Source organism: Solea senegalensis, linkage group LG12, assembly GCF_019176455.1.
Source record: "Solea senegalensis isolate Sse05_10M linkage group LG12, IFAPA_SoseM_1, whole genome shotgun sequence".
Taxonomy (NCBI): domain Eukaryota; kingdom Metazoa; phylum Chordata; class Actinopteri; order Pleuronectiformes; family Soleidae; genus Solea; species Solea senegalensis.
Window position 1 is genome coordinate 16,137,355 of NC_058032.1, and position 12,695 is coordinate 16,150,049.

Here is a 12,695-nt window from a genome sequence, read left to right on the forward strand (position 1 = left end):
AACCTTAACTATCACATTTCTATCCCTTAACCTAAACCTTATTCTCAGCTTAACCCTAAAACCAAGTCCACAAACAACCCTTTTGGCAGAATGTGACTTTCACAAAATGTCCTTGTTTTCTGTGGTTTTTAAGTTTTCTGCTCCTCTCAAGTATGTACACACACACACACACACACACAGTATACACACACACACACATATTTGCGCACATATATACTTTTAAGGACACACATTGGCTTCCATTCATTTGGACAGCCTAAACAAAGCATAATCCCTAACATTTACCATAACATTTACAAATCCCTAACCCCTAAACTTAACCCACCCCTTAGAAATGAGGATCTGCCTCATTAGGACCAGGTTTTTGGTCTCTATCAAGACCGTACTGGTCTTGACAAGTTCAGTGTTTGTGCCAAAGTAGGTCCTTAAGATGTCTTAAATACGTACACACACGCGCGCGCGCACACACACACAGCAGTCACAACTCAATGACGGCAGGTCGCTATGGAAACTGCGTTACGCTCCGGGCGGTCGGAGGAGAAAACAAGAGCGCGAGGACTCATTTCGGTCCTCATTTCAGCACCACGCGCCTCCTGGACAGCGCCCGAATGAACTCGCGCACAGACTCCTCCAGCCTGGGGAAGGGACAGCGCCGCATCAGCACCACCGAGACGAACCGAAGAGGACCGAGACTTCAGCAGCAAAACAAAGCCAGCACCTTCAAGAGACACAGGCTGTGCAGACCCGAGGCTCGGCGGATCCGCGAGGTTTCAATTCCGCTGCCGAGCGAGGAGCAAGTCGCTCCCTCAAAAGCCACAGCAACAGGTAAGTACCTCCGACTCTTTCCGAAGTTCAGTCATTCATTTTGGTGTGGCTGCGTATTTCCTGAACTACAACAACGAACTCTACATCCTGCCATGTGCTTAACTGCGGTTAATTGCGGCCACTTGGTTTCTCAGGTGTGAACAAGTGAGCGATGAGGTGATTAGGTTTAAGCCCAGCGGGGTGGAGTGAAAGTGGATCATCTCAAGTAAAATGTAGGACGTGACAGAGTGTATAACAGAGCAGATAGCGGTTATTTCATGGGCATACAACTAACACTCTTTTCAGGAAAGAGTTCAATGGTAAGATTAATTTGTTTGTGTATTTTATTTTGGTCATTTGTCATTGAGTTTTTTACATTTTGTATGGCAACAGCAAATGTTGAGTCGATACCTTATATGTATGGTCTAACTCGAAATGAATGGAAGCAAGATAAGGATATTTTAATAAATAAACACACAAATGCAAATTCTACACAGACATTTTCTACACCATTTTATGTAAAGAACTCAAGATATAGATACCCCCAGGGCAATTCCCAGGGCATCATTCTTTACATTTGTTTTATATGTAGTCCCGTGTCTGTGAGACCCTCGGATTTGTTGGCTTGTCAGTGGCCATAGATTATGTGTGAGCTGAGCTGATACGCCTGGATGAGTCACTCAGGCTGCAAGTTTGCAGAAGCGTACTGAAGGGGAGGGGTAGATAAGCGGGGCCAGCTGGAAAACAGTCCTGCAGTGCCTTTCTGCCTCCTAAACACATTGTTCCATTGTTTATATGAACGGCATCATCATCTGGAAATGTATTTATGACCTTTGCATGTCTGATTGCTATTTTTCTACAACTTGTGAAAGTGGAGTAGAAACAGATGTCATGAGTTTTAAGAGATTTGTGTTGCCAGAACCAAATTCTTGTTTTCTCCTCCTGATAAGAGGGTCCGATTCCCTTTGAATGAGCAGCAGGTTGTCTTTTATAGTTTTACATTTTCACAGATGTTTTGGAGGAAAGTGATGTTTGCTTAAGGGTGTGTGAGATGGTTTTGAACATTTTGCAAACCCTCCTGATAATAGAGTGGTTGTGGTTGCTATAGTCCTTTGATGTCTGACACACTGCTCCCAGAAAACATCCCATTACCACTCATTAGTATCCCAATGTTTACCCTGCTAGTATCGACAAATCATAGCAATCAACAGCATTCAGCCGTAGCACTGAGTGACAACTATTGATTAAAACAAACAATAGATCATAATGGGCTGCTATGAACCACAGTTGCTCACTGAAACACAAACACTCACTTCCCAAAACACTTTTGACATATGCCTTCAACCGCACACACACACACACACACACAATCACATTACCGAGGCTCCTCTGACTGACTTAGTTAGGAGAGTGTTGTTTGGGTTATTAAAAATGAGCCCAGTTTGTGGAGATTGATTGATGGAGTCTGGATGCAGAGGCTGTGTGCCTAACTGCCAGGAGAATTACACAAACAGAAATAATTGACTAACATTAAATTTCATTTAGTTTCGATTTGTGCTGCAGTTTACTAAAAGTGTCAAATAAGTGGTTGTTTGCACTCACATTAATGTGTGTGTGTGGGGGGGGCTCATTGCTTGTAGTATGCACACATCATGTGCTGCACACACAGACACAAAAACAGATGTGTGTCTTTAATTAGTGACGTTGGTGTGATTAATGCAGTCTGTCGGTGATGACTCATTCAGCTTAACCCTTGCTTTTCTGGTGAAAACAAAGATTTAGTCTGGATTTACTTATTATTATTATTACTATTGTTATTTGTTGTAGTATTATTATTATGTGTTGTATTATTATTATTATTGACCCTGATATAGATCTTGTGCCTGACTGCTTGAGCACAAGACGAACATTTATGCAAAATTAATTCATGTGCCAGCTTGTCTGCACAGCAGTTACAGTAGCATTGTGGAAAAGCTGTCAGACAAACTGTGACTTACAGACAGGCAAGAAGCGTGAGAGAGTGCTAAGTGTGTGTGTAAGTGTTTGTGTGTTGTGTCTGTGTGAGAGCTAACCATGTAGCACATTTTGTTGGAGGTGTTGTAATAATAAAGTCTTTGTTGCCTGCCTACAGGACAACAGCATGTCTGAAACCAAATCCAGCCAGCGGTTCCACAGCCTGAATGCTGAGCAGGTGGAGGTTCTCCATCAGGTCCTGTCGGAGGTAGTTCCAATCCACGGGCGCGGGAACTTTCCCACGTTGGAGCTGCGTCCTCGAGACATCATCATAGCTGTGCGGGCCAGGCTGCAGAAGCAGGGAATTGCTGTGAGAGATGTCCGTCTGAACGGCTCCACGGCCAGCCACGTCCTTGTCCGAGACAACGGAACAAGCTACAAAGACTTAGACATCATCTTTGGAGTGGAGCTGCCCAGTCAGGAGGAGTTCCAGGTATAATTAGTGTATAGCTTACTTATGAAAAAGAAAACAGGTCAGTGTAATAAGAGGTAAGAGCAGTGGATTCCTTCTGCTGTATTATCCATGAGCAAGGCACTACTCTCTTGGGAGCATTTGGTTTTAATTTTAGTGATATTGTGGTAATGATATTATTCTTATTACAGCTATAATTTAATTATACAGCATTTTACAATAAGATTAAATCAGTTTGATTTTATGTTTAAACTATATCTATATGTAAACTAGTTTACATTTAGATATAGAGACCACACGACTATCTCAACATTGTTGCAAAATGAGATTTATATTGCAGTCATTAGTTGTAGCCGTCATGTTGTCGACCTCTTCTTTCTCACAGGTAATTAAAGAGTCAGTGCTGGGCTGCTTGCTGGACTGCCTACCTGCCGGGGTCAACAAGGAGCGGATCAGCAGTGCTACGATGAAGGAGGCCTACGTCCAGAAAATGGTGAAGGTTTTTAATGAACACGATCGCTGGAGCCTCATCTCCCTCTCAAACAACAGTGGCAAAAATCTGGAGCTCAAATTTGTGAGCACACTGAGGAGGCAGTTTGAGTTCAGCGTTGACTCCTTCCAGATCATTCTGGATCGTCTCTTGGAGTCCTACATGCAGCAGGAGTCACAGCACAAAAGTAAACACGTTGATATTAAGGAGCAACCTGTAGAGAATCAGAAGAAAGATTCTCTGCTCAAACAGGCCACTGCTCCACAAACAGAGGCGTCCACTGGTAGAGACACATCGAGCACAGAGGGCGCTCAGGTCAGCCAGGCAGAGCAGAGAGGTGAGGTGCATGAGAAGGAGTCACAGACAGAGCTCTTACAAAAAACAGAACATTTGGATCAGACAACACACTCCATAGTGGAGGAAGACGACAAAGAGAAAACTTCTGCAGAGATGAAAGTGTCAGAACCGAGAGAAAACATAAATGAAACAGACTTCCCTGACCAGACATCCCTGAGCCCTGGGTCAGAAAAGAATCAAACTTCTGAGAAAACTGAAACGGCAGCTCAGAATGAACTTAGCCATGAGCCAGAGCTCTCAGATGAACCCACAATCTCAATAAAGGCAGAACAGTCAAAGCAAATTCAGCCCCATGAAGCCCAACAACCAGCACATTCAGATCACAAGGAAGTCTCTGTCCAGAGAGAAGTGTGTGACCACAAAAAAACCACTGATCAACAGAAAGATGACAAAGAGAAAGATCTCACAGAGCAGATGGGACAGTCCAACTTGCCAGAAACGTCAAACAATAAGCAGGCAGAGTCTTTAAGCCTGGCAGAGGAATCCCACACCACAGAGCACGCTGATGAAATAGAATGTTTCAGTGAGGAACAGCAAGGCATTGAGACAAATCAGCCTAAAGATGCTTCTGTTTCAAACACTAATACATCTCCATATGATAAGGAAGAGACACAGGTAACAGATGAGAGAAACGTCGAGACCGAAACTGGAGAGCAGATTCAAGCAGATACAAAAGATGTCTCAGAGCCAAATGAAATGACAGAAGAGATTTTACTACCCGAAGCAAAAAATGTAGAAAACACACAAGGTATTGATTGTTCCTGTTCCCTTTCTTTCAAATCTCTTACATTCCACAACACACAGCTCACAAAGGAAACACTGGAGATTTATAGCACAGCACACACCGATAACTCAGAAAAACAACCCAACATACTTGAAGCCAACAGCCCCCCAGATACTCAGGATATTGTACCTGCACCATCCAGCCTTGTTTCTGACAAAAAGACCTCCTCTTCTCCTCTCGGTAAGTCCTCAGACAGATTATCTCACATGGTGGTGCTCAAGCACACCTCTCCCAAACCCCCTCGAAGGATGTGTAGGAAAAATGCTCCCAGTCTTTACCCCAGTTTGGTCTCAGAAAGTGAGCCATTCATAGCGACTTGTCTCGATACAACCCCCTGCCCCAGCCCTGAACCTGAGATAGCCTTTAATCCAGAGCCAGCAGCCCCCAGTTTAGACCCCATAACTACCACAACAACCAGTATCTCTACTAAAACAAACCCTGAGCCTGCAATTTCCACTGACCTACCTTCAAATCTAGACCTTACCTCAGCTTTTGATCCAGACCCTGATGCTGCAGTGGATCCCATATCTTTATCTCAGGAGCCATCATCCTCTCAACCAATTACAGAGGGTTTGTGTGAGACAGGTAACCAGGGCCTGAAAGAGACACAATCCACACACATAGATTGTGATGAACAAGTCCAGTCCGCTCCTACAGAAACTGCCTCTCCCCCCAAACAACCCCAGCCTGTTGACTCAGTGGACACATCATTTCCACACACTGATACGTACTCCAACGAAGAATGTGCACATACCTCAGAAGTTGAGCTCAGTGATGAAGATGAAATTAGAGAGCAACAGACCAAAAAGTCAGACTTGAGTCAGCCAAACAGCAGCCCACAGGAGACCACGCTCAGTTCACCCTCCCCTTCCTCCCAAGATGTCAACCCCCCTCTTTCCTGTCTCACTCCTCCAGTGCTCAGTCTCTCTCCTCCCTGCTTCACTCCCTCACCCCCCAGCCTCAGCCCTCCCCCATGTCTGACCCCTCCCTCTCATTGCCTCTCATCTCCTTTACCAAGCACCGCCAGCAAAGCTACCAACTTTGGCTTTCCACCCCTAAGTTTCAGCCCTACCTCATCCTGCCTCAGCTCACCTCCTTACCTCACTCCCCCAATGCTTAGCCTTAGCCCTCCTCCTGTATGTCTCACCCCCCCTTCCCCCTGCCTTAGCCCTCCCCTCCTCTGCCTGACTCCACCAGTGGAATCAGAGGATCTTGTACCTCAGGTATCTTCAGATACAGAGCCTTTGCTATTGATCACAGAGAGCGAGGAACCGATTAAAGAATCCTCCCCTCAACCACAAGTTAGTTTGCTACAATTAGAGGATAAAACGGATCCAGATTATATCTCATCGTTGCCTGAGGCTGCAGAACCTGTCTCTTTTCCAATCACAATCCCAAACTCCAACTCGCATATGCTGCCTCACTCTCAGTCCGGATGCCCAGGGGAATCTGCTCCTCCAAAAGCTGATGAGACATCCAGCTCTATGTTTGCGAACAAGGAGGTCCCTGAGGTAACCACAGACATGCCTGAACAGAGCAATGCTCCTTGGGCATCTGGCTCAGTCCCTGATGTTGAGGTCCTGGCAGAGAGCATGTATGGCGACTTTGAGGCAGCCATGGACCACCTGCGCTACCGATTAATTGCTACCAGGAACCCAGAGGAGATTCGAGGTGGTGGTTTATTAAAATACAGCAACCTGTTGGTCAGGGACTACCGACCGGCCAGTGAGACTCAGATAAAGACACTTGAGCGCTACATGTGCTCAAGGTTTTTCATTGATTTTCCTGATGTGCAGGAGCAGCAGAGGAAAATCCTGTCCTACTTGAAGAATCACTTCATTGGTGAGGAAAGAAGCAAGTACCAGTACCTGATGACGCTGCGCCGCGTGGTAGACGACAGCACAGTGTGTCTGATGGGACACGAGAGGCGTCAGACTCTGAACATGATCACAGTGCTGGCACTGAAGGTTCTTGGGGAGCAGAACATTATCCCCAACACTGACCATGTGACGTGCTTCTACCAACCTGCCCCGTACCTTGCAGAGCACAGTGCCCCCTACCTAGCAGAACCAAGCTACTGCAGCTACTACATACCGCAAGGGGGATCAACTCTGCTTTACCAGCCTTATCCTTTACACCTGCACACACAGACTGGATTAGTCTAAAACACACACTAAAATGCACACACCACATGATCGAGCAACAGAAAGGTGCTTGCCTTGAGAAAAGAGCTGAAGAATGGAAATATAATCCAGGGATAAACTGTTTGGTCTATAATAGACCTATGGGGTGGGGTTGAGTGGGTTTTTACAGTAAACTCCCACAGTACTATGTAAGGTTCTAACACGATTATATGTAATTATCTGAGCTTTGTGGGAAAATAATAATTCTTCCAATATTGTTAGAATTCCAGAAAATGCTGTATGCACTGCATGAGTCATAGCCCTTTGGTCTCCCTAGGAAACCAACTGTGCGGTTGACATTCACACACATGCACACACAGATACAAACACAAACACACATGTGCAAACACACTTCCAGGTTCTTCTTGAATTCTTGTACACCCTTTTCATGTTCTTACTGTGTCGTTCTTAATGGGTTTGTTCAGAATGTGGACCTTGCCTGTGGTTGATATTGTGCATGGATAAATTAGGACTGTTCTCTCACTGCCAAATACTGTGTGACTACTATGCTTCTTAACCAGTTTAATGTAACGGTGTTATTCCTTTACTGAAGGGGTGTATTCTGAAGAAAAAAAAAGACATTTTGAGGGATAAGTCTACTGATGTGTACAGTACTTTTATCAAAAGAGACACATGCATGCAGGACACATGCACTCAAATACACACACACACACACACACACACAGACATACAGAATACTGTATGCACACATATTTAGACAATGCATGAGTAGCTAAATATATAGATCACACCCAAAAGTCAAGGCAAAGGCTTTTAATATAACAAAAATGCATCTATTTTTGCAAAACTTTCCAAGATAATACTCAGTGGTAAACAAACTGGTTTGTTCCTACAGAAAAATGCCAACAACAATGCCTTTGCAACTGACTGTACAGCGTATTGAATACAGTATATTGTGTGCAAATACACTGCGTTGTTATCAGGTAAACTGTGTTAAGATGTAGTGCTTGATTTCTTTCCTTGTGAAGTCTTTTCTGTATTCACGTGAAGTACTGTACCATCTAGTGTTGATTTATTTGATGCTAAAGTTTACTATATGGAGGTGGTCAGGTTATAACCATCTTTGGGTCATCTCTAAATATGGCAGACACAGAACTGTCTGAACTTTGAAGGAGTTACATTTCAACTTGTGCGACTCCTCGCAGCATTAATCAGCTCTCTCTAATTCACCCAGCCAGAATCAACAAGCTTCAATCCTCATCAAGCCTGTTCTTCTTAGTTTAAAGCCGTGCAACAGCAACTGTGACCAAAGATGGTTTGGTAGGGAAATCAAGTGCCTAAATGTGAGACATGATTGGCATGTCTTTATCTCACTGCACTGGGGGTGTTAACGGGGGGTGGGGGACCTGGGGTTGGGTGTGTGTGTTCAGTTGTTGACCCCTGTTACTGCTGCCTGTTTTGATGTCTTCTTTAATGTAGTCCTTTGTTGTAGTTTGTTCGTGTACATTTTGTAAAAAAAAAAATAAAATAAAGGGGAAACTCAACAAACCCTGAGATGGGAGAGAAATTGAAATTCTTTCAAAGCTTTACTTTTTTCCACTTTTCTTAAACACAGTCTCATCCACCCACCACCATCACCATCACCACTCCCCATTCCCGCTTCCCAAAGATGACACGCTGCACAGCTTACGTATCCTCCCCATACCCTCTCCAATGATCCACTTAAGTGTGACTGCCAAATCACGATGGTGCCCCTGAGAGCGACCCAAAGCTGAGAAATTCTGTCAGTGTGTGCCTCTTATCGCAAATCACCTGTCCTTCAGATGTGTTTGGACCCCGATGACGCACGGTCTACGCAAGACAGGCGGCTCAACAATGTGTAAATGTGAGGAGAATATGGTCCGTGAGGGGAGACGGGAGACGAGGGGGGCCAGAGAATGTGTGTATGTGTAGGTCTGTAGGTGTGTGTGTGTAGGTGTGCAGGTGTGTGTGCTCACTTCAGATGGGAATATATGTGCAGAGGTGGTATCAGGTGGTTCCCCTCTCCACCTAATAATTGAGGAGACCAACAGTATAATGAAACAATGGAGCTCCCTCCTTACTCCCTTGTTGCCTCCCTCCCCTCCTCCTTTTTTCACACCACTGATAGGTAATGGGCACACAGGGAGATGGGTTGTCTCTGTGCAGGAGGGGGCCTTGTGTGAAGTAGTGGAATGGTCACACGGCCATTATTTACGCACAGTAGAGGCTTGCACTCGTGTGCAAAAGGTTGCAAGCATGTGTCTGTGGGAGAGAAAGAGCATGTGATCTAATAGGGTCTGTATCAGTGTCTCACAGACCTCCGAGCCACTCTTGTCCACTTGGGGTTTCCATAGAGACAGAGACAGGCAGCACTGTGGGCGCAGAGAGCATGACGGAAGACAGGGAAGACCCACACACCAAATGAGGGGGAGAGAGATGAAAACAATAAGGAACAGAGGCGGGTGAAATGAAAAAGAGAAAGATAGCGCACAGAGATGGATGGATGCAAAAATATAGCTGAGGGGAAGACACAGAGGACACAGAGTGGTGGTGGAGGTGGTGTTGGTGGGGTAATAGATGAAACGAGCTGAGAAGAGAAGGAGCAGGGGAGTTGATGGGGAGAGCGTGGGAGGTTGTCAGGCCCTCAGTCACAAGGGAGTCACTGTGAGGTGGCTGCAGTGACGGCAGCAGTGATGTCAGAGCAGACACACACACACACACACACACACACACACACACGTATGTGCGGTGATACACTGTACATGTACACAGCTGCATGCACATTCATTTTCCTAATGGTCTGCCCACCCACCCAGCCTCAACAAACAAACAAACCCACTGAGACAAAAAGAGGACATCACCCACGCATCTGTCTCTCTGTCTGTCTCATGCTACATTTGTGAACTGACTGTCATCATTCTGCAGGTTTTTACAGGTTTATTGATCCAGCATTTTATGTGAAAATGTTTTCATATCCCGGAGTGAGGGATGGCTTGTGGGCGCCCGCAGCCTCTACTGTCTAAAAGCATTGAGTTGGGGTTAGAAAAAAGCTTAACGGACACACCATGTTGATCAAGTGTGGATTGAAATAACTGCGGCTGCCAGACAATTCATTTGATATCTTCTGCAACTTTCTGCTTATTACCAGCCCTGTTATACGAGAGTTATGTTCATAGCTGACAGATTAAAGTGTCATATTCTCCATTGAAATAAACCCGGAGTGACAAAATACTGGCAGACATGAAATGAATACAAAATGAGGCTTTTATGCTACACAGATGAATCAGTCTGTTTCTGTGACTGATGAACTCCAGGTAATAAAATGTATGCGTAGTATATTCACCATTCAGGATTTTTCATTCATAACAATCTCCTCCTCCCCTCTCCTTATCCTGTACCACCCACGTCCTCTACCTTTCTGCTCACCCCCACAACCCCCACCCCCACCCACTGTGTTCATCCCACCCACCTGCTTTCTTGACTGCTATGACTCAGTCCTCTTCCAACGGAGGGTACGCGAGGATAAAAACCTTGATGAAAAACTGCCAAGAAAACCATTTTACTCAAAGAAATAGAGCAATTGGCAAAGGCAAGTGAAAACACACACACACACACACACACACGCTGCCTCCACAGTGAAATTGATAGACTCTAACTTTGTCTGCTAATTCATCTTTAAAACATTAGGTAAGCAGCAAGGAGGGTTTCAAAAATAGTTCTTCAATTCTCTAGATAGAAGCCTATGTCATCACGACTCTGTGACATGGATGAATGACTTCTTAAAGACCAACTTGCCAAATGCATCCCATACATGGAGCCTGAATCAGAAAACCTTGAGAAACCTGGCGTTCGTATGACTTTGTTATTCCACTTACAACCTGGGCCCATTCGTATGCAGCATAATTGATAGTTGATGTTTGCAGTGGGACAAAGGCACAACCTTCCATAACAGGTGATCAATCAGGTCAACGGAGAGGCATATTTACAGAAGACACAGGCAACACAGCTGTCCATGCATCTCATAGTTACTGTAACATCACACGACACACAATGAACTGAATGGAGCACCCTTAATTAGAGAAAGTGTGTATTCTCTCTGAAATTCACACGTTTGTGTATTTAACTTTTTGTGTTGTCAAGAGCAATGCTGCTTCAATCATTTAAAACACTGATGGTGTCTATAAATCATATGAAACTTTCCTAGTTAGTAGTCAGTAGTTTGGCCAAGGTAAGTGATCACAAAGGAAAACCATTGATCAGAGAGGTGACCAAGACAATGCTGGACAATCTGTGCAGTAAAGCATGGTGGTGGCAGCACTGCGACAGGTTTACACACGTTAAATTCAAGACCACTTTAAATTAAATAAAGGACCAAACGTACCAAGGAAAATACATACAAGTCAAAATATAACCCTTTTATGTACGCACAAAAACGCACAAAAACACAAAAACATTATCATTGTCCTAAATATCACTTATTTTGCAATGTTTTAAGAGCAATACCATTAGCAGACAATTATCCCCCTCAAACAAATATCCAGATTAAACACATACTCTAGCACCTTTTCTTTTCCATTTCTTTATCAGCATGTTGGACTTTGTGCTCAGCTGTCATTAAATTTGCATTTTCCCACCTCTCAAACTTACATAAATGTACAACCTTGAGCGTTCCTTCTTCTTCTTCTTGACCTCTGCCTTTAATGTTGAGTGGCTAACTAATGTTTACAGGTGCATACTGCCACCTACTGTACCGGAGTGTGTAACCAGGATTTAAAGGCGACATAGAATGCTTGTATCACACATATATGTTAGTTATGGAGGTCTACTTACATATATTAACTTGTTTTCATGATTAAAAACCTCCTAATCGCTGCAAACGAGCCGATCAAAATATCTCCTCACTGACGCTCTCGTCAGCCGCGCTGTTTCAGACCAAAACCACATCCACAGAACGTGGACTGTGTTGTGATTGGCCAGCCAATGAGAGCTTTCCTACTGGCCAGGTACCTGGAAGTGACGTAATAGATAGGCCAGCTCTCAGATACACAGCTCCCCCTCTGGCACGGTGGATGCTCTGCATCTCAGCAGCTACAACGAGAGTAGTTCTTCTTCTTCTGCGGTTGAATGTACGCAACCGGATGTGCCCGGACCAGTGCCCGCACCAGGAGGCGCTACGGTGGTGAGAGGAGTGGTGAGGATTTCTAATGACGACATCAAATTAAGGAAGTGCCGATCCGTTTCGCAGAGCCCAGGAAAACAATACAACACTATTTTCTCAGCTGAACTGTTGTTCTGAAACTTTAAGGTTTCATAAACGAGGTAATGACGCAGATACACACACACAAACGCAGCGTTAATTGGAGCTTCCAGTCTATGTGGCCTTTAAATAATCCCCAGATGCTTTCGGACACAGTCTAACCCTCTTAGTGGTGTTTAAGGACATAGCACATAACTTTGAATTAAAATTATCATTCTAGCAGTAACTTGCAGTGTCATGAAATATTTACAGAAAAAAATATTTAAGACCCTTCAGAACCAAATTCAAGACAATTAATACTTTTTTATATATATAATTAATTGTGTTCATTAAGGACCCACTACCATCCAGTATTGAGTTTATAATGGGATTCTCAGCAGTCAGGGCCCAGTGAAGCTAACCAGGAAGTAAAA

At 44.4% G+C, this 12,695-nt stretch overlaps 1 protein-coding gene across 2 annotated transcripts; it reads left to right on the plus strand.

The window, feature by feature from the left end:
• The first annotated feature begins 474 nt into the window (after positions 1-474).
• On the plus strand, positions 475-8,560 carry LOC122778938 (flocculation protein FLO11-like). 2 transcript variants are annotated; one of them, XM_044041104.1, is made up of 3 exons: positions 475-825; positions 2,936-3,250; positions 3,615-8,560. In XM_044041104.1, exons 2-3 carry the CDS (start codon positions 2,945-2,947, stop codon positions 7,023-7,025), a joined length of 3,717 nt encoding a protein of 1,238 aa, XP_043897039.1. In that variant the 5' UTR covers positions 475-825; positions 2,936-2,944; the 3' UTR covers positions 7,026-8,560. The 2 variants fall into 2 exon arrangements, with proteins under 2 accessions (XP_043897039.1, XP_043897038.1); XM_044041103.1 differs by lacking the exon at positions 475-825 and adding an exon at positions 1,078-1,124.
• Positions 8,561-12,695: the final 4,135 nt, after the last annotated feature.

What these genes read in the sequence shown, in the direction of transcription:
- LOC122778938 (XM_044041103.1), top strand. Translation starts at nt 1,083, where the DNA reads ATGGGCATACAACTAACACTCTTTTCAGGAAAGAGTTCAATG. An exon ending in TTTCAGGAAAGAGTTCAATG is followed by an intron (nt 1,125 to 2,935) that starts GTAAGATTAATT and finishes GCCTGCCTACAG; the next exon opens with GACAACAGCATGTCTGAAAC. An exon ending in CCAGTCAGGAGGAGTTCCAG is followed by an intron (nt 3,251 to 3,614) that starts GTATAATTAGTG and finishes TCTTTCTCACAG; the next exon opens with GTAATTAAAGAGTCAGTGCT.